Source organism: Danio rerio, chromosome 7, assembly GCF_049306965.1.
Source record: "Danio rerio strain Tuebingen ecotype United States chromosome 7, GRCz12tu, whole genome shotgun sequence".
NCBI classification, from domain to species: Eukaryota; Metazoa; Chordata; class Actinopteri; order Cypriniformes; family Danionidae; genus Danio; species Danio rerio.
The window spans coordinates 19,905,001-19,926,813 of record NC_133182.1 but is presented as its reverse complement, the minus strand read 5'-3'; the positions used below and the strand labels follow the sequence as shown (position 1 = coordinate 19,926,813).

At 36.6% G+C, this 21,813-nt stretch overlaps 2 protein-coding genes across 2 annotated transcripts in view; both read left to right on the top strand.

Moving 5' to 3' along the window:
- The first annotated feature begins 1,256 nt into the window (after positions 1–1,256).
- Positions 1,257–11,063, top strand: prox3 (prospero homeobox 3). Its single transcript, NM_001171587.1, is given in 5 exon segments — positions 1,257–1,530; positions 2,522–4,037; positions 5,940–6,047; positions 6,414–6,614; positions 9,594–11,063. Coding segments are annotated over 4 exon segments (1,980 nt in total). The 5' UTR covers positions 1,257–1,530; positions 2,522–2,555; the 3' UTR covers positions 9,783–11,063.
- A 2,230-nt stretch (positions 11,064–13,293) lies between these two features.
- tmem179ba (transmembrane protein 179Ba) overlaps positions 13,294–21,813 on the top strand; it is a 10,195-nt gene continuing 1,675 nt past the window's right edge. Inside the window, 4 exon segments of the mRNA NM_001020489.2 lie at positions 13,294–13,437; positions 17,749–17,939; positions 19,444–19,581; positions 19,719–19,797. Of these exon segments, the coding sequence (NP_001018325.1) occupies positions 13,342–13,437; positions 17,749–17,939; positions 19,444–19,581; positions 19,719–19,797 (504 nt within the window). The 5' untranslated portion in view covers positions 13,294–13,341.

The following is a 21,813-nucleotide window of genomic DNA, read 5'->3' as shown; positions in this document are numbered from 1 at the left end:
CACTGTCAGCTTCTTTGTCAAATGATGTCACTTTCAAGTCAGAGCCTTAAGTATTACACTCATTTCATGTTAAATTTAATGCAAATTATTTACAGGACTGACAGAAACATGGGGATATGTTTGTACATTTATTTGGATTATATATTTGTAGTATTTAATGTATTCATAATTTTATGTTTTTTGTCACTTGATATGAATGATAACTTGCTATTTCTGAAGGTTTTTTTTTCCTCTAAATAACAGTTTTTTTTTTAGCAAAACAAAATTGTTAAAGCTGTAGATTCCCAGGTAGCAACGAATTCTGGCCAAGATTTGGCATAAATCTGGCACAACAGGCACTCATCCGGCACTGGCATTCAGCATGTGGGCCAAACTGGTTTGGCAGAGGTGGTATCGTCTTTAGGGAGCCACAGAATACTTGGGGCAGATGTAAAATTTATTAATTATCCCAGATGTAGAAATATATATACATATATAATATGTGGTCCATGTAAGTTTAACCTATCTTGACCCACATTTAAAATACTTTTTTTTTTTCAAATAAAGAAAAGAAATTCTACCAATCAGGTCGCTTCGAGAAAAAGTATGCCCATAGCATGCTTAAAGTGCATTGATTCATAGGTTTTTAAATTTCACTGCAGTCCTGACACCAAAATATCTGGCCCAGTTCAGACTCAGTTATGGGTTATTAACTTGTCTGAGACTTGGCCAAGACATGGTACATTTTGTCTTATATCTGGAAGCTAGACTTGATTCAGGCATGTGGGCCAAGCAAAAGCTTATTATGTGGGCCAGCGCTGGGCCAGAGATATTTTGCTTTGTGGGTTCAATTGGGCTGAGGACAAAGACAATGTCAGGGTTTGTACATTTATAAAGTGTTTTTAATAAAGGAAATCAACAAGAGAACCAAATGAACGACATTTACCTTTACAGAACAACTCACAGAACTGTCCGTCCATTTTAGACATTTTTGGATGAAATACTTTTTATTCACTGTATTTGTTTTTATTTCAGGTATAGATAATGTACGTTTCTGGTAGAATGTCCCGTATATACTATTTACATTAACTGTTGTAATTACTGTTGTAATAACAATGTACATTTTACACGTCAATAATTTTATTCTAGTAAATCAGGTCGTTTTTGATTGGTGGAGGATCATAACCAAGTAGTTGCCCCACGTGGAGAAAGAGAGTGTGTGTGTGTGTGTGAGAGAGAGAGAGAGAGAGAGAGAGAGAGAGAGAGAGAGAGAGCGTGAAAGAGAGATAGTAAAACTGTGTGTGCGCGCGCACGGGGGCAGCGGACATCCCTCCCTCGCGCCTCGACGCCCACTGGCTGATCACCACGCGATAGAGTGCGCGAGGATGAGAGATGGACAGCAGCGCGACACAGGAGACACAGCAATAACAGGAAACTCAGTGGCGCTTTCAACGCTGATGCTCCCGGTGACCAGCGGACACCTCAAAAACACCGCCATATAACACCACAGGAAAGTGACCAAGCGGGGGATGCGTGCTGTCTGACTGTTTTGTAAGTTTTATTGACATCTTTTTGTTCATTAGGACGACTGCGTATTTGTTTGTCCTTGTCAAACGAGTCTCTTCTGTTTATCTGCTAATGAATCTGCGACACGCGCGCGCGCGGAGTTCACTAATATGCGCCGGCATTCGAGCTGGGGCGAAACCCGTCCTCATAACGCGAAGAAAACTTTGACGTGAACTCTGCCATATACTTTACGGCGAGTTGGTTAGTGTGTCAGTAATTAACGCAAATCAATTACTGTAATTTGTCTGCGAGGGTGTTGTCCTTCCATCTGTTACGTTTTTTTTTCTCATGCCAGTTAAACGGATTTATAGTCGCGCAGTAATCTGATGACATCTGTGGCATTTGTGCCAATGAGGAAAGGGCGAAAATGTCAGCTCAGTCCAGTCATTTCTATTAATCTGATTTGGAAAAAACAGTCATTTCTATTAATCTGATTTGGAAAAAACAGTCATTTCTATTAATCTGATTTGGAAAAAAAAGTCTGTAGGATAAACTAGTTTATCTATCTATCTATCTATCTATCTATCTATCTATCTATCTATCTATCTATCTATCTATCTATCTATCTATCTATCATCTATCTATCTATCTATCTATCTATCTATCTATCTATACAGTCTGAATTAATTAAAAATGGGACTATACTATAGTAATCTTATTAAAATATTTACTGTCTCACCATTTATGTATTTGTGTTGCGTTGAGTGTGTGTGGGAGAGGTAGGGAGAGAGAGAGAGAGAGAGAGAGAGAGAGAAAGAAGGATGAGAGCAATAGAGTCAACAGTCTGAACAAACACAGGGTACAGCTGTCAGTGGATAGATAACGCACACATGCAGAGAGGGGAAAAAAAGAGGCGATGATGATGATGCCGATAACAATGAGAGGATTATGAAAAATTTTCAAAACCAATCCAAATAGCTGCATATTTTGTTTTCGATTATGCATTTATTTTCAGCAAACTGTGCTCTCTTTAAAGATCCTGAAAGCAGATCAGAACAGAAATGGAGGCTATGGATTCCCCTTCGGATCGATTTCATCAGCAGCCTTCCCAGATGTGTCCCTTCGAGCTGTATCGCAGCCTGCCAGATTCCAACCCCTCAGGCCACCGATTTCCCCCTGGCAGCTTGTCTTCTCATCCGCTCTTCTCCCCTCTCATGCACCCCAATAGCATGTCCCAAAAGTGGGGCAGTTTCCGACAGCGTCAGGGCTTGTTCCCTGGGCTTCTGGTGGATGATGATGTAAGTGAGGAGGATGTCTTTGGGAAGAGGGAGTTTGGGGCGACCTCATCATCACAGCGTGGTTCTGGAGAACGGGGACAAGCTCCTGAGCCCTCTGACTGGGGGCAGGATTTTGCAAGAGTCAAGAGACTAAGAATGGACTCTGCAGCTAGAAGCGAAGATGAATCAATTAGAGAAGGGAAGAGAGGGAGAAAGAGTAGATCTTCATTTAGGATGGATGAGAAGAAAGGAATGGAGCAAGGTAACAGGAGGGAAAGCAGGGAAGGAAGGAAGCGGCAGCGGCAAGAACTAAAGCTTCAGCTGGAGGAAACCAGAGGGAAACTTCTTGAACTTCAGCGCAAGGTGTGGAGGGTGTACGGAGGGCAGGCGGACGATGAGAAGGATCAAGAAAACGGAGGAATCAATCTGGATGAGGTTGCTGATATGTTTTCTGACAGCGACGATCCACTTGTAGGCAATGGATTTTCTCCTCAACGTTGTTCGTCTAAGAAAAACAATGAAACCAATGGAAATGGCAATGCTGGAATTTTTCCAGAGACCTCCGTGGACCTGGACCTGGAGTTAAACGGCAGTCAAGTGTGGCTGGGATGCAGTTTGATCAGGGGCGAGTGGGAGAGCGCAGAGGGAGGGCAGAAGTTTGCTCAAGCGCTGAAGCAGGAGCTTGCCAATGTTGTCGCTCAGGTTATTGACAGAGTTGTTCGTCTCTATGCTGAAAGTGACCCCGAGGCAGTCTCATCCGCCCAGGAACCCAGCATGACGATGGATCTAAACTCAGACAGGAGGCCGAGACCTCAAGCTGTTGAGCAGGTAGAAGCTTTGCCACTCGTCACAAAGAGTCCTCAAGACAAGAGGGCCCCTGTCGCTCAAAGTGGGCACAAGGACCTCCTCCTCCCTCAAGCCAATCCTAGCCTCGCTCCGCTAGCCCAGCCGCCTCTCCCGGCACTTTTACCCCCCAGGGGCAAGGAGCATTTCCTGCCCTCTTATCCCCCAGACAACCCTGTCCACCTGCCCCTTCTTCACTACACCATGCAGAATCTCTTTGCCCGCTCCCTCTCCAGTCTGCCTCTTCATAAGGACTGCCTGTCTGAATCTTTCATGGACTTCCGTTCCCACAACTCTGCGTTCCCACCCCTCCCGCTGCTGGGCCAGCTCGACCCCTCTCCATCAGATAGAGCAAGGGAAGTGGGCATGAGGGCAGGTGGTGCGGGAATGGTGGATGGTGCAGATGCAGCACTCTATCTTGCTGCAGGTTCAATATCCTTTTATCAAAACCTGCGAGATTTGTTTGTTTCAAATGAACCCTGTTACAAACGTTTTACTCGTGCAGAATTTCTGTAATAGATGTATTGTTGTTGGGGGTGGCATGTAGGAATCCGAAACAGTTATTAGCGACACCCATAGACTGCTTAGTGAACTGCAGCTTGCAACGTATTGCTTTTTTGAGCACTAATATATATGTAACATCCTGAAGCTAAGCAAGATTGAAGTCCCCAATATTTTCACACAGAAGCTTCTTTTGTTAAAAGAAGTTGTAAATGTCTTAGCAGGAATATCCTAGTAATCAAGACACCATTCACACTGGTGATGGTGATGTTGAGATTAATATGTAAATATTTTCAGCATAAATATTTTTCTCAACACATTGATGTAACCAACTTTCTTTTAATTATGACATTATTTTGAACACTATATGTGACCATGTACCATAAAAATATAAGGATCAACAGGGACCACACATCAATTTTTGGACATTTGGATATAATTAAGCTTTCAATTGATGTATGGTTTGATAGGACAGTGATCATGTGTGGTTAATATATTGCAAAATCTGGAATCTGAGGGTTCCAAAAAAAATTAAGTTTTGATACAATCTCTGCTAAGGTTGTGCAAATTAGTATACTACCTGATAAAAGTACTGTTGCCTATCCAAGTTTTATGAACAGCTATTAATAACTTGATATCTAGTTGATCATTTGGTATCAGAAGTGGCTTATATGAAAGGCAAAGGCCTCTAGATTACGTTTATTTTACCAAAATAAAATATGATCATCTTGATTTTTAATTATTTAATTAGGACAGTAAGGTCTGACTTTGCTTAGAGAAAAATCTCTGCAGTGACTCAGATAATTTACTAATAAAGTCATCTGGAATGGCAAAGAAAGCATTTTTGCAGGACTCCCAGAGGATTCATCTTTAATGGCGTCTCCTTCATCTTACCCCAGACATGCTCAATAATGTTCATATCTGGGAACTGGGCTGGCCAATCCAGGAGCACCTTGACCTTATTTGCTTTCAAGAACTTTGATGTGACAGCTGAAGTTTGAGAAGGAGCGCTATCCTGCTGAAGAATTTGCCCTCTCCTGTGGTTTGTAATGTAATGGGCAGCACAAATGTCTTGATACCTCAGGCTGCCGATGTTGCCATCCACTCTACTGATCTCTCGCACACACCCATACTGAATGTAAGCCCAAACCTTTATTTTTTCTTTACCAAAATTGACTGATTTGTGTGAGAATCTTAGGTCCATGTGGATTCCAGTAGGTCTTCTGCAGTATTTGTGATGATTGGAATGCAGTTTAACAATTTTGCCACTTTTCCAAATGATCAACTAGAAATCAAGTTGTTTGTTGCTCTTACAAATGGGATAGACGACAAGACTTTTGTCAGTAGGGTACTTAGCAATGCAAATTACTAATTAAAGATTGTTGTTTCAACAATAAGCTTCACTTATTATTCCACTTACTTTTTTACATTAAATTTAAATCTGTCATTTTGGCTACAAAACACTGGTTTTGTTGTTCAGGGTCACATATAAGCTTTTATTTCATCCAATTGAACGGAAGAGAGGATCTTAAAAGCATAAAAGTCCTATTCATTAGATTTTCTTCCCAAAAATGTCCAGAGTCCTTTACAAAATATCAGTCTACAGGCTTTCAAAGACAACCTTGAGGAAGTTTTTTAGGATTTGTCAAAAGCTGTTCACACATTGGCCATAATAAAGACTACTCCATACAGAACAGCTGCAGTTTTTATTAATTATATTTTCACATTATTAATAGTCAAAATGTTTTATGTGCACTAAATCAGTATGATATTTCAGTATTTTGATCAAACAGTGACATAATAAGCCATCAAACAGTCCTTAACCATACACACTCTCAGGAGGGCCTTTCTCCGTGCCACTTGAAGAAAGCCAAGCTCATGTTCTTCTACACGCGCTACCCCAGCTCCAGCACGCTGAAGACATATTTCCCTGACGTCAAGGTGAGCATCATTCATCACATCCCTGGCACAAAAGAGCATGTGAGCATAACTTGCACAAATTATATGGGCTAATGACTTATTGAATGAATACACTGACCTATATACAGCAGTGTGGCACGCTTTCCCTTTGAAACGATTTGAATCAATTACGACAGTCAGAAAACGTTCCTGCATTTATAATGAGTCAATATCAATCAAATTTTTAATTAAGTTAGACGACTATAATCAAGCTGCCTCTGTGTTTTAAACATCAAACATCACAATGTCTGCGAAACACCGAAATGTTTGTCGCTGACCTATATTCAGAATTTAGCCTATTTATGAAACGCAGCTCGAACTAACTTTTCCTTTTTTCTCGCTACACAGTTCAATCGCTGTGTCACTTCCCAGCTGATTAAGTGGTTCAGTAACTTCCGGGAGTTCTTCTATATCCAGATGGAGCGCTTTGCCCGGCAGGCAGCCAGAGAGGTGCTTACATCTGCCAGAGAAAGGGCTCTCCGCCTGGGCAGAGACACCGAGCTTTACCGCATTCTCAACATGCACTACAATAAGAGCAATGATTACCAGGTTTGTGTGTGCACATATGTGACCCTGGACCACAAAAACAGTGTGATGTTGCACTGGTATATTTATAGGAACAGGTAGTGGTGTAAAGTAACAAATTACAAATACTCAAGCTACTGTAATGGAGTAGTTTTTCTCAGAAATTTTACTTAGTCGTTTTAACAATGTGTACTTTTACTTTGTCTTGAGTACATTTTTGCTGCTGTATTGGTATTTTTACTTCACTACTTTCCTTCAACCTGCAGTCACTACTTTATTATTTTTTATGTATGGGGATTAGAAAAATCAGTCCTGTGATTCCTGTCCAAACAAATCACACTTGGAAGGTAAATCGCATCATAATGATCTACCCCAAGACATGGGTGATTTATAATTGCAGCGAACTGTTTAAAATCATTAAAAGTGTGTAAGAAGATTTACAAATTCCTTACACGCATTGACCCAGCAGTGTTAATATTGAAAGCAAATTTAGTTTTAGTTTTAGTCTTATTTTAGTCTTCTGAATCATTTTAGTTTTAGTTGACTATATTTTATAAGATTTTAGTTGAGTTAATCTACTCTACTCTTATGATGATGAAATCACATCCCGCGTCTACTGTGGATCAGTTACTTTTAAATGTGTGTGACTTATGCATCACACACCAAGATTACTTCTGATTGGATATTTTCCAAAAAACATCTCCCAATCACATTCTCGTCTCATTTTTATTAGTCTACAAAAAGGTCAGGGTATTTTTATTATAGTTTTCGTCATCACTTAATTATTATTTTCGTCTAGTATATTCGTCGATAGAAACTTGTTTATCGCGTAAATTTTTCATCAACAAAATTAACCCAGAGACTGTTTAGATGCATGTCGCTAATGAGAAGATGACAGATGTTTACTCTTATGATGACCGAAATTACCTTAAACACCCAGCAGGCACAAGACGTCAATATGACGTCAAATTGACGTACCCCAACGTCGTAGAGTTTTTGCATTTTGTTTGGAAATGAAAATCGGGTTGACGTTAGAACTCAACGTCAGGCCAACGTCAATGTCCAACCTAAAATCAACCTAATATCAACATCTTAAGATGTTACAGCGACACTGTGGGGTTGTTACTAATATGACGTCTGTTAGACATTAGATTTTAGTTGCCATACCTGATGAATAAATGCTAGTATTTAACATCAGCATGATGTTGTTTTAAGATGTTGGCTCGACGTTGGATTTTGGTCACCTTCTAACACAACCTAAAATCAACAAAATATCAATGTCATTGGGCGTTGTTATTTATACATCAAAATAACGTTGTCTTTTGACGCTGGCTATACATTGAATTTTGGTTATCTGACATCATTACCTAACCTAATATTAACGTCTTATGAAGTCATGTGTCTACTGGGCAAAAACTATTTGCACTACAGAATGTTACAGTACATGTACACATATCCACAAATTACATGTAAATGCATCAGCATTTTACAGCGTAATACTCACTACTCTTGAGTACTTTTGAAAGGTCTACTTTATACTCATTGAGTAATATTTAAAGATACTTTTACTCTACTTGCACTACATTTTTAGGCAAGTAATGGTACTTTTACTTAAATATGATTTTTCTGTACTACATTTTCGAAGTATTTAGATTATTTTAAGATTCCTGATTTTCAAATAGTTGTAACTCAACCAAATACTGTCGTATTCCAACAATCAGAGCTTGACATTAACACTTGCCAGCCCGCCAAATGAGGGTATATTTTAGCTGTAGGGGTTAGAGAGCCGCTTCCACTAGCCACTTTGGCTGGTTGAAAATAATTTTTAAATTTTAGTTTATCTAGAAGCAGCATGGCTGACAAATGAACTGTTTGTGCAAGCAAAAGAACGTAGGTCAATACTGAATGAGAGGATGATCGCACGCACGGTGAGAAGCAGGTCTTCTTCACTCACTGACGAGGGCTTTAGTATCGTGCGCAGGCTGTTGTGATGTGCACGTATGTTTATAAAGCTTGCATGCTGCTATTTCTTTGCGCGAAGCAAATGTGCTTATAAAAACACAATGTGTGAATAGTTCTCTTTGAAATGGACTGGACAAAAAATGATGCTCCTGCACCCACAGTCCAGCTGCTTTCAAGAGCTTTAGATTCTTTTGCTTGCTTTCGCTTTAACCATTCTTTGAGCAGATTATTAATTGGCCTAAAATTAACTGTGTGCACCTGATTATACTTTTATTATCACACAAGGTATGTTTTTCACCTGGTTTCTTTTGCTTACAGTTATTTTTTTTTATTCATGATTTAATTATCATCCTCTACGATAACATTGCTTTAATAGGAGATTAACTTTCCATTTATGTATAGTTAATTGGAGTTCTGGGACCTTTAGCAGAGTTTTAGATAATAGTAACTTTTTAAAATATCATTAAAAAAACAAAGAAAGGTTTATTGAATAAAAAGTGCATGTATACAGCTCTATTTAGCTTGCGTTTATTTTTTTTATTAGTTAAAAATTGTGGCTAATAAATAATTAGTAATTTGTTTATTTTTAATTTTTTTGGTTTAGCCAGAGAAAAATTAGCTAAATTCTTAATGTTGAGTCCCGAAAAGTCATGTAAAATAAGAACTAAATGCAATGCAACACTATGAAACCCCATTGAGCAAGGTCATACACATTACAAAAAAAAGTGTAGTAAATGAGGAAACATGTGGACATAACACAAAATCTAGTTTAAGTCATTTTAGCATGCCAAAGTCAAATTTATGCATAAAAAATATTTTCCCAACAACAAAATTGTGACTAGTGAAAATGCCGAGTGGCTAGTAATGTTGGAAAACTACTAGCCACAGTGGCAGGTAATCAAAAAGGTTAATGTCAAGCCCTGCCAACAAAGTATACATCAGCTTACAGATAATGCACACAATCTCAATTTTCAAAAATAGACACTTATGACTAGTTTTGTGGTTCACATGTCAAGGTATGTAACGACTATTTGTTTCTAGGTTCCAGAGAGGTTTGTGGAGATATCTGAAGTGGCCCTGAGGGAGTTTTTCACCGCCATCCAGAGCGGTCGGGATGCTGATCCATGCTGGAAGAAGTCCATCTATAAGATCATCTGTAAATTAGACAGTCCAGTGCCCGACAGCTTCCGGCTGCCCGGATGCCCCACGGATACTTACCGGATGGGTTAAAGAGAGTTTATCTACCACACAGGATGGCCAGCAGTTTAAATAGAGGGCTTTATTGTTGCTCACTTATTGCTGGTTCTGGAGGTATTTGTCCTATTAATTTTTCCCAAACAAAAGTCTTTGTCGAAGGGTTATAAGTGATTAGTTCACTCAAAAACGACAATTTACTCTCCATTTACTCCCCCTCAAGTAGTTCTAAAAGCTTTATGAGTTTTGGTTTTATGCTGAACACAAAAGAAGATATTCTGAAGAAAGCTGAAAACATCATTTGACATCCATAGTAGAAAAATCAGATAGTATGAAAGTCAATGGTTACCAGCTTTTTTCAAAATATCTTCTTATAAACAGATGTGGAAGAAGTGAAGGGAGAATAAAGGACGACAGAATTTTCAGTTTTGGGTGAACTTTCACTTTAACCAAACCAGCAATCTGCTAGATGAATCGTTGCACAACAATAAGCACTTCAATTAGAAGCGAAGCGTACAAAAATCCTAGATTGAATACTATGAATTAACAAAGGAAAGAACTGCAAATATGCGAAGCACAGCAAATTATACAATCCAACTGAAAATTAATAGAAAACTATTGATTTGAAGGAGAAAACTATTGATTTGAATTTGGTTGTATTTATAGCAACTATATATTTCAAGTTTGTTGATGTGGGCGAAGATATATTTGCTTTGCTTCACTTTGTTCGCTGCAACTCTGATTGGTGGAACTTTTTTTGTACAGCATTATAGGTATTGTAGTTTTTCTGCCAGGTATTGCCAGTTCTGCTATAGACCATGATCGTTTTACAGATGAATTATGTATTAATTAATGTGAACAGATGGGTTCAGCTAAAGCACATACAGTCAGCGAACAACCTCAGAGCTCACAACAGGTCTGTCTTAAAAGGTTTATAAATTATTGCTAGAAATCAGTTTCCCTATGGAGAAAATGAATGGAATTAAAACTGGTAGAACTTCAATATTGCACTCTATCATTGACAGTGGAGGAAAATGTACAAAATAGTGCTGTTAAGATCAGTGAATATTATTATCATCATGATGCTCAAAGGTATTACACATTTTAGTCCAGTTAGCACTGAAAACGCATCTGATTATATGGAAAAGAGTTTCACATTTTGTCAGCTGTTACATTAATGCTCAATAATTGATCTGGAAATGCAGGCCTGGTTGGCTTTCAGACTTTTTTTATATATAGATATTACTTGTTATTCATGATAATGTTGCTGAGTTTTCTGTGAACCTGTGGTATGGTGTAATAAAAATATGTAAAACACCTCTTGCTGTCAGTTATCTAAAAATTTCAATGCAGTCTTTACACATTATGGGTTGAGTAGGCTACGCTAAATAGCATGTAAATGTCATGTGATCTGTTGGGGTGAAGAAACTAAGCCCAAACACCTGACAGCACGAGTCTACACACTTTGTTTTTTAGGTTTCCCATATGGACATTGCACAAAATATATAATCAAATTAGAAATATAACATACAAGTTTATGTTTGGATCTTATTTGATTTAGATTTTTAATTGAATTACATTTTTCTCCTGTTAAATTAAAATGTATTTTTAAATATTTTCCGAGTGATTATGAACTGAGCAAGTGAATGATCACAGTATTTTGTGATTACATTTTATTATTTTCATGATAGGGTCTTTAAGTTTCTTTTAAGTTTGACTTGAAAAAAAGCAGTTTTTAAACTTAAAATGAAACTTAAAAATATTATTAACCCCTTTTACAACATTTTTGTCACACTTTATTTGTTCCAATCAATCTATTAACTAGGATTTTTAGCTAAATAAGCTACTAAGGATTAGAGATGTGAAATAAGATTATACTTGATGAGTGCTAATAAACAGTTAATATATTAATAATATGCAGATAAAAAGCCAGTAATAAATGGTTAGAACAACCTAAGTGTTACTATTTTTTATTCCAATTAGCTACAGAAGAAAACAGTTATCCATTGACTGGCCTAATTAACTTAACTTCCCTAATAAAAACCTAATTAGTTGAGCCTTTAAATTGCACTTCAAGCTGAATAATATCCTGCAGGCACAGGGCGTCAACATGACACAATAAATTATTTATTAAATTTTTGTTTGAAACTTTTCTCCCTTGGACACTACTTGGAAAAATATTAGAAAAAAAGCAGCAAACAATGAGGAGGGCTAATAATTTTGACTTTAACTGTATATAAAAAAGTCACATGGGACATAATATTTAATATTTATTTATTCGCTTTTCGGCTAAGTACCTTTATCAATCTGGGGTCGCCACAGCGGAATGAACCGCTAACTTATCCAGCATATGTTTTATGCAGTGGATGCCCTTCCAGCTGCAACCCATCACTGGGAAACATCCATACACACTCATTCACAAATATAAACTACGGTCAATTTTTAGCATACCCAATTCACCTATAGCTTGTCTTGGGATTGTGGGGGAAACCAGAGCATAGAGAGGAAACCCACGCGGTCATGGGGAGAACATGCAAACTCCACACAGAAATGCCAACTGACCCAGCCGGAGCTCAAACCAGCAACCTTTTTGCTGTGAGGTGATCGTGCTACCCACTGCGCCACCGCATCGCCCCTATATTTAATATATGTTTTTTGAATTCATCCATTGGGATTACAAATACATATATGTTCGAAAATATTAGCTATATCCCTATATATATATATATATATATATATATATATATATATATATATATGTATATATATATATATATATATATATATATATATATATATATATATATATATATATATATATATATATATATATATATATATATATATATGTATGTGTGTGTGTGTGTGTGTGCATTGTTTATATACAGAGCAGGAATTAACCAATAAGCAAAGTAAGTGGTTGCTTAGAGCACTAGAAGTATAAATTATACCTATAAACTATATATAACATTGTTTTCTTTAAGTTATTACTTAATTAAATATTAATTAATGTAGAAAAAATTATTATAATAATGTAATAGTATGTAATAATATTATGAAAAAAATATATGTCCTTGTAAATAAAATTTAAGAAATCTAATTATTTAAAATGTAAAGATTACATTAAGAGTAAACGTAGAAAAGAGGATTGAGTCACAAATAAAACTGCAAAATTGATCAAAATAAATTAAAGTAGATTTTCAGGACTTTAATTTTTTACTTAAAGTAGCATTTCAGGACTCCATGGCTGGAGTTGCTTATGTCCCCCAAATCACTAAATCCGCCCCTATTTATACTGTATATAACCATACAGATCAGATTTCCATATAATTGCATTTGATTTATGATTTATAACTGACATTGAACATTACTGTAAGTTTAAGGTGTTTGTATTCTTGATCTAACCAATGCAAAAAATTGCTGTTGATTTGCATGGGTAATGTGGTTATCATGAATGGTATTTTGATGCTATGGGAATGTGCTTCAATTCATGATTTTGCGCGGTCACATGACTGTCCTTAGCTCATGATGATGCGTGTGTGAGTGCGCGCGCGGTTAAAGACAGTGTAGATCTGCAGCAATCTGCACACATACTATGGCGCTGCCGCGGCCTCTGCTGCTCGAGCTGCTGCTGTACGGCAGCTGTTTCATCTGCGGGATCATCACAGCCGCTTCAGTCACCATCTCACAGGTATCTGCAGTTTATTATTTAATACGGAAGACTTTCACATACTTCTGCTTACTGTTACAGGGTGCTCTGCCATTAATGCAAGTGTGATGCAACGCACAATGCGAGCTGCCACTTGGATAATGTTAGCTAAAGCCTGGTTGTTTTAGAGTCTGAAGCAAGTGTTTGTCCAACGAGAGAGTTTACTTACTTGTTTTCTTTCTGAATAGTTCTGTTCGTTTACTCTCACGAGTTGCCCCCACCCCAGACCCGTCATAGTCATGTGACTGAGGAAAAAGTGACCACAAACGTTTTGAAGTGTCCAGAGATTGTTCATAAAGTGCAAACACAAATATGTTTAAAAGTAAAACCCGGAAGTGCGGAGAAACTGAAAGTGCCAGATGGGGAAGTCAAACACAAAGGTTTACTTCTTCAGTCTTTCTCTGTCTGTCATGTGACCAGCTGAGAGTTTTTTCTCTTTATGTTTTTCCCCATCCCGAGTGTAATTGGCTTATTAATGTCAGATGAGGGAAAAAAGGAGAGACCGCGTGTGCGTGTGTGTGTGTGTGTGTGTGTGTGTGTGAAGCATGTTCAGTCAGGATTCATCCTGTTTATTGTTTCATTCTGTAAGAGAATATAAAATGAGTGATCTTTTCTTCTTCTCAGTGGCACATTCCCTAAATCACTTTTTTTTAGTAGCCTATCACATCCTTAAAGGGGTAATTCCCCAAAAAAGTGAACATTTACTCACCTGGAAGGGTTTCCCCAAACCTTTAGGAATCTAAATTTTTTTTAAAGTTTATATTTTATTCATTGGTTTTCCTTTAGCTTAGTTTCTTTATTAATCAGCGGTCGCTACAGCAGAATAAACCGCAGGCTTGTCCAGCACATGTTTTACACAGCCCTTGGATATCCACCACTGGGAAACACCTATACAATCTTGCATTCACACATAACCGGAGCACCCGGAGGTAACCCACACGAACCAGGGAGAACATGCCAACTCCACACAAATGCCAACTGATCCAGCCGGGGCTCGACCCAGCGACCTTCTTGCTGTGAGGTGATCGTGCTACCCACTGCACCACCCTGATAAAAAAAAGCATTCAAAGGAAGACTCAATTCTTCAAAACTCAGAGGTTTAGAACAAGTGGTAGGAAAGTAAATGAGTGAGTGGGAGTGCTTTAATATGTTTTAGGTATGTATCAAACTAAAGTCTGCTTGTTTAATTTTTTATATATATTTTTCAAATATTTTTATCGACCGTTTTTTGTGCTTAAACATCAGAAATTTACATTAAGTTATAAGATTATATCCATGGTTCATATCATTTGAATTCTGACCCCCACATGAAAAAATTTATTAAAATAATAAAATGAAATAAAACTGTTATTAAATAAACAAATAAAAGAGTAACGACATAAAATGTATTAATAATAAAATGTATTTTGCAAAAAGTTACAAGTTTTTGTTTAATTTTATATTTGATAAGTCTGACCTGGGCTGCACAGTGGTGCAGTGGGTAGCATGTTCGCCTCCCAGCAAGAAGGTTGTTGGTTTGAGCCTCGGCTGGGTCCGTTGTTGTTTCTGTGTAGAGTTCGCATGGTCTCCTAAATTGTCTGTAGTGTATGTGTGAGAATGTGTGTGTGGCTGGAAGGGCATCCGCTGCGTAAAACATGTGCTGGATAAGTTGGCGGTTCATTCCGTTGTGGCGACCCCAGATTAATAAAGGGACTAAGCCGAATAGAATGAATGAATAACTCTGTTCTCTTAATTATTTTTGATAGTCCTCAACTTTGGGGCCTTGATCACTTTTATATATGTTATTTTAGATGTATTATTTATATACATAGAGTTGAAGGTTAATTAGGTAATGAGGTTAATTAGGTTATCTAGGCAGGTTAGGGTAATTAGGTAAGTTATTGTATAACGATGGTTTGTTCTGTAGATTATTGTAAGAATATATATATATTAAAGGGGCTAATCATTTTGACCCTAAAATGGTTTTTAAAAAAATAAAACCTTCTTTTATTCTAGCCAAAATAAAATAAATAAGACTGTATTTAGAATAAAAAAAAAACATTATCAGACATACTGTGAAAATTTCCTTCCTCTGTTAAAAATAATTTGGGAAATATAAAAAAAAATGGAAAAAAAATGAAAGTGGGGCTAATACTTCTGACTTCAACTGTATATACACTACCAGTTAAAAGTTTGGTGTCAGCTTTTTTTTTTAAAGAAAATTATTCTGTTCATCGAGAGGGCATTTATTAAATGTTAAAAAAAAAATTTAATTGGTAAATACTTGCATTTTAATTTTGAATAACTGCTTTCTTATTGTATGTAGTTTCAAATGAAATGATTACTCCAGTCATTATTGCTTGTATTACTATTACCATTGATGACAATAATAATAATAATAATAATAATAATTATTATTATTATTATTATTATATTAATGATGATGATGATGATGATAAGAAAAACAATAATGATAATAAATATTAGAGTGATTTCTGAAGGATCATGTGACCCTGAAGACTGGAGTGATAAAGCTGAAAATGCATCATTTACATGTTTACAATAAATAATTAAATTAAATTATAATAAGTTATTTTATTGTGTGATAACAATTTGTACTGTAATTTTGATCAAATAAATGCATCTTTGGTGAATTTTTAAAACATTTAAAAATCCTACTGACCCCAAACCTGTGACCAGTAGTGTATGGCATATTTTATATTAGGGCTTCACAATATATTGCTTCAGGATCAATATCGCAATGTGCGCATCTGCAATAGTCACATCGCAAGATCTAGAATGTCAAATACATGGTACAATAACTGTATTCATCACAGTAGACCGCGGTTTGAAAAAAGTCAAGGTTTTAAAACTGCCCAAATTTTCTGTAACACATTTCCTAAGGTATGTGTAAGATTTTTTTATTACCTTTTTTTTCCTTTCTTTTTTTTTTTTTTTTAGTAAAAAGAAATCAGTGTTTTTGAAACTAATGTAGACAGCAGAAGTCAGTGATTTATTTTTATTATTTAGCCTGACATGTTTACTGCTCCAAAATACTTTAAATCTTTCAAAAAATTAAATGTAGTATTTTCAAATAGGAAAAAATTGTAGTTTTTTCCCATACATTTAAAAAGAGTATATTTTAAATCAGTAATCACAATACAGTGAAACCTGATATATTTATCCAAGGTTATCATACTGTCAGAGTCTTATACTGGCCCATGCCTAATGTCAAGTTGGAACATTTCTGTGTACGTGATTTGTGGAGTCATTGTGAATTTTTGCCATAATCTAATAGTGTGAAAGATTTCTGCTTGTATGTGTTGTGACTGTATGATTTAAAGCAAATTTAAATCATTTAAGCACAAGAAATTAGACGCTTTTACAAATATTTCTGTGTTTATAAAAAGAAGACTATACAGGGTTACTTTAGATTTGATCATTTAATTTCTGTACCTCACTTTTTTTTTGATTCCACTGAAAAACATCCATCTCTGTTTATTTACTTTTTTATCTTTGTTCTGTTGTTTTCATCCGTGCTTTAATTATTTGCGTTTTTTAGAGTATTTTTGGATATTTTATGCAGATGCACTACAAAATCATTCCAATCAAACTATTCTAACGAAACTATTCTAACTAATCATACTATTCAAACTATTATATTTGATTTACCAAAATCACACAAGTGGCAGTTTCTCATCTGACACATCTATAACGAAACTTTTTCCTCATAAATGCAAAAATGTCAAATAAAATAAAATAAAATCAATCATGTTTGTTCTTTAAAGAGCCAAATATTCTCCTTTTGATTAGCATTGTTTCTTTTTGGTTGTGCTGTTTAATTCACAGAACTTCTACAAGGTATGTTGTTTACTGTAAACTCGCATACTTTTTTGTCAAATCTATAACGCAAGTTTATTTTCCTTAACAGATTGATATTTTTTCATCCCATAACTCTGTATTTATCAATATAATGTTAACATCGACTTTCTATGTAAATTTATGTTTTGAGTTTTGACTGCAAATGTCACATCCATAACGCTGGAATTGCTCAATCTATAAACCTTGATATGGGAAATTATTTCACTTATATTTTGACCATTTATTTTTATAAGTTATTTGGAATGATAAAATTATTTGAAATGATTTAAATGAAATGACATTTAATGAATACAAAAGCGTGTCTGAAATGTAATTTTGTATGTTCATCACCAATTGGATGTCACGACTTTGAAAACAAATGATTTACTGTGGTTGTATCAAGAAACATTTTTGAAAGCAACACATTTCTCTTGTTCCCCGCCTCTCTAACAGGGCAGTTTTGATGGGAAGTGTATGCTGTATGGTTCAGTACGTCTGAACTCCTCAACCATCGATGTGCTTTCGTTCAGCTCTCTCTCCCTCTGCTACTTTGTGTCCGCCATCTCCGTCTGTGTGGCCGTTTTCTGCTTCTCACTCACTCTCTACTGGATCTACATCGCATTTGTTGATGGAGAAATAAAGAGGTATGTCCATAAACACGGTCAGTCACGCGCCGGTGGGTTCATTTCAAGAACGAGATCAGAGGTTATCTGACAGTACCTCCATTTCTGTTTCCTGTTTTGTCGTGCTGATGTGTGAATATTTGGGTGAGGAACGAAAATGATGTCTTACAAAGATGTTGTTAATGTTTAGTTACAAGACTTTGTGGGCTGTAAGATCTAAAAATAATGACATGTATGTAAATTAGCAGTATTTAACCATTGTCAGTGCATTAATAAAGCTTTACACAAAAGGTCCAACAAAGACAAAAATGTCTGTGTCAAAAAACCTAACAAATTTTTGAGACAAATTTCTGTACTGCATCAGTCATTAGAAATGACAGCTTGTTAACATTTTTAATGAGAAATTACTCAAATCTATTAATTTTACATTAATGATAAAGCAGATTTTGATCTTTTTTATTACAACAGTGTCACAAATCTTATCTAATTCATACATTATTTTGTTTTTATTATTAGTTTTGCCATAAAAATAGCCTTTGTTGCGGAGATGGCATTAAATAAAAATACATCATCATCATCATACTAGAGTATCAGTTGAGTTGGTGATCACAAACAATGTTGTTCATTAATTCATTTTCCTTTGGCTTAGTCCCTTGTTTACCAGGGGTCACCACCTCTAACTATTCCGGCATATGTTTTAGGTAGCGGATGCCCTTTCTGCTGCAACCCATTACTGGGAAACACCCATACACTCTCACGCACACTCATACAATACCGCCAATTTCGTTTATTCATTTTCCTTCGGCTTAATCCTTTTACTCATCAGAGGTCGCCACAGCTGAATGAACTGCGAACTTATCCAGCTTATGTTTTACACAGCGGATGCCCTTCCAGTGTCAACCCAGTACTGGGAAACATCCACAGACACTCATTCATACACCTACACAGTACGGCCAGTTTAGTTCATTCAATTCACCTATAGTGCTTGTCTTTGGACTGTGGGGTAAACCGGAGCTTAGATCAGCCTGTCTGTTAACAACAACCATGCCATGTTCAAAGTCACTTAAATCACGTTTTTTTCTCATTCTGATGCTCGGTTTGAACTGCACTACATCATGTTGACCGTGTCTACATGCCTAAATGCATAGAGTTGCTGAAATTTGTGTTAACAAGCAGCTGTACAGGTGTACCTAATAAAGTGGCCAGTGAGTGTATATCGCAGAATAACAAAATATCGCAATGCTAGATTTTTCCAAAATCTGGCAGCTCTAGTTACCACAAAAAATATGAAAGCAGCACATTTTTCTGACAGATCCTGTGCCCCTAAAGACTAAAACAATGACTGCTGAAAACTTAAAAGCATTTGAAAACATTTGATAATAAATACAGGTGAAAAGGTTTATGTTAATTTTATTTAAGACCATTAATTCGTAAGGTATAGTTATGATCAAAAATGTATTAAAGCAACAGTATTTTTCGTTAAATGTAATGCAAACACCGTTACGTTGTGTCTGTCTGCCATTAGAGAGAAACTGTGGATGAATGTGACCCTTGGATTGTCTGGAGTTTTCCTCTTCTTCCTCCTGGTGACGGGATGCATCCTGAAGATCGGCAGAGATAGACTGTGTGACTCTCTGCTTCATACAGTCAGCAATATAACCAGGTGAATGAACAAGAGACGGATCTCTCTAATAGCTGTTGGTTACTGCCGGCAGATGCTATACTGGCCATCGTGACCACCGTAAATGTCTTGTCAGACTAATGGGTTGGTAAAAATACATCGCTTTGTGCTTTTTGCAGGTGTGAGGAAGCACAAAATAAGTCTTGGAGGAGTCCTATAAACGCGAGCCAGTTCTACACCAGACTACACAGTGCAGAGGTGAATATAAACCTGCTCGATCGTAAACACACAAACTCATCAAGCATTACAGTTACTTTTAGCTCATTTTTAGTTTGCAAATTATTTTTTTACCCAATTTCTGTTAAACTGAGAGGAACATTTCTAAACATAATAGATTTAATAACTCATTTCTAATAACTGATTTATTTTATTTTTGTCATGATGAAAGTATCAGATATTATACTAGATATTATTCAAGACATTAGTATTCAGCTTAAAGTGACTTTTTATTTTACTTATTTTTATCAGAGATTACAACATTGCATGGAGTACAATAGTGTAAATTTTTATTTTTTTTTTTGCATGTTAGACCATTAATTTCTAGCTACTAAAATGGTTGTAAATACATGTACAGAACAAAAAACATATAAAAGAAAAGAATAATAATACAAATTTATAATAATAAAAATTAATAATAATAATAATGATTTTAAAAAAGACAAAGTGAAGAAAACGCTGAAAAAAAGTGTCATTGTTTACAGATACTTCACAGAGTTCAGTATGGCTCATTATTGAAGAATTAAAGGCATAAAAGAAGACCATCTTTTTAGGATAATTGTTTTTTGAAGTCGTAATGCATATTTTATGTTCTATTTGATACAGTTCCCACACTTTTATAATCCGAGCATTACAGTGCATCCATAAAGTATTTATAGCGCTTCACTTTTTCCACATTTTTTTATGTTACAGTCTTATTCCAAAATAGATTAAATTCATTTATTTCCTCAAAATTCTACACACAATACTGCATAATGACAGTGTGGAAAAAACAGTTTTTTAAATTGTTGCAAATGTATTAAAAATAAGAAAACTGAAAAATCACATGTACATCAGTATTCACAGCCTTTGCTCAATACTTTGTTGATGCACCTTTGGCAGTAATTACAGCCTCAAGTCTTTTTGAATATGATGCCACAAGCTTGGCACAGCTGTCTTTGGAAATTTTGCCCATTCCTCTTTGCAGTACCTCTCAAGCTCTATCAGGTTGGACTGGAAGCGACAGTGTACAGCCACTTTCAGATCTGTCCAGAGATGTTTAATAGGATTTAGGTCTGGGTTCTGGCTGGTCCACTCAAGGACATTCACCGAGTTGTTGTTAAGCCAATCCATTGATATTTTGACGGTGTGCTTTGGGATATTCTCCTGCTGGAAGATGAATCGTCACCCCAGTCTGAGGTCAAGAGCACTCTAAAGCAGGTTTTCATGCAGGATGTCTCTGTACATTGCTGCATTCATCTTTCCCTCTATACTGACTAGTCTTCCAGTTCCTGCTGCTGTAAAACATTCCCACAGCATGATGCTGCCACCACCATCCTTCACTGTAGGGATGGTATTAGACTGGTGATGAGCGGTGCCTGGTTTTCTCCAAACGTCACGTCTGGCATTCACTCCGATGAGTTCAATTTTAGTCTCATTAGACCAGAGAATTTAGTTACTTGTGGTCTGAGAGTCTTTTAGATGCCTTTTGACAAACTCCAGACGAGGAGTGGCTTCCGTCTGGCCACACTACCATACACGCCTGATTCGTGGATTGCTGCACAGCTTGTTGTCCTTCTGTAAGGTTCTCCTCTCTCCACAGAGGAATGCTGGAGCTCAGACAGAGTGACCATCGGGTTAATGATCACCTCCCTGACTAAGCCCGTCTTCCCAGATCACTCAGCTTAGATGGCTGGCCAGCTCTAGGAAGAGTCCTGGTGATTCCTGTGCTCATTGGCACTTTCGGGGCAGCAGAATTTTTTCTGTAACCTTCCCCAGCCTTGTGCCTCAAGGAAATCCTGTGTCAGAGGTCTGCTGACAATTCCTTTGTCTTCATGGTTGGTTTGTGCTTTGACATGCACTGTCAACCCTGGGTCCGTATATAGACAGGTGTATGCCTTTTCAAATCATGTCCAGTCAACTGAATTGACTACAGGTGAACTCCAATGAAGCTGCTGAAACATCTCAAGAATGATCAGTGGAAACAGAATGTACCCGAGCTCAATTTAGAGCTTTCCA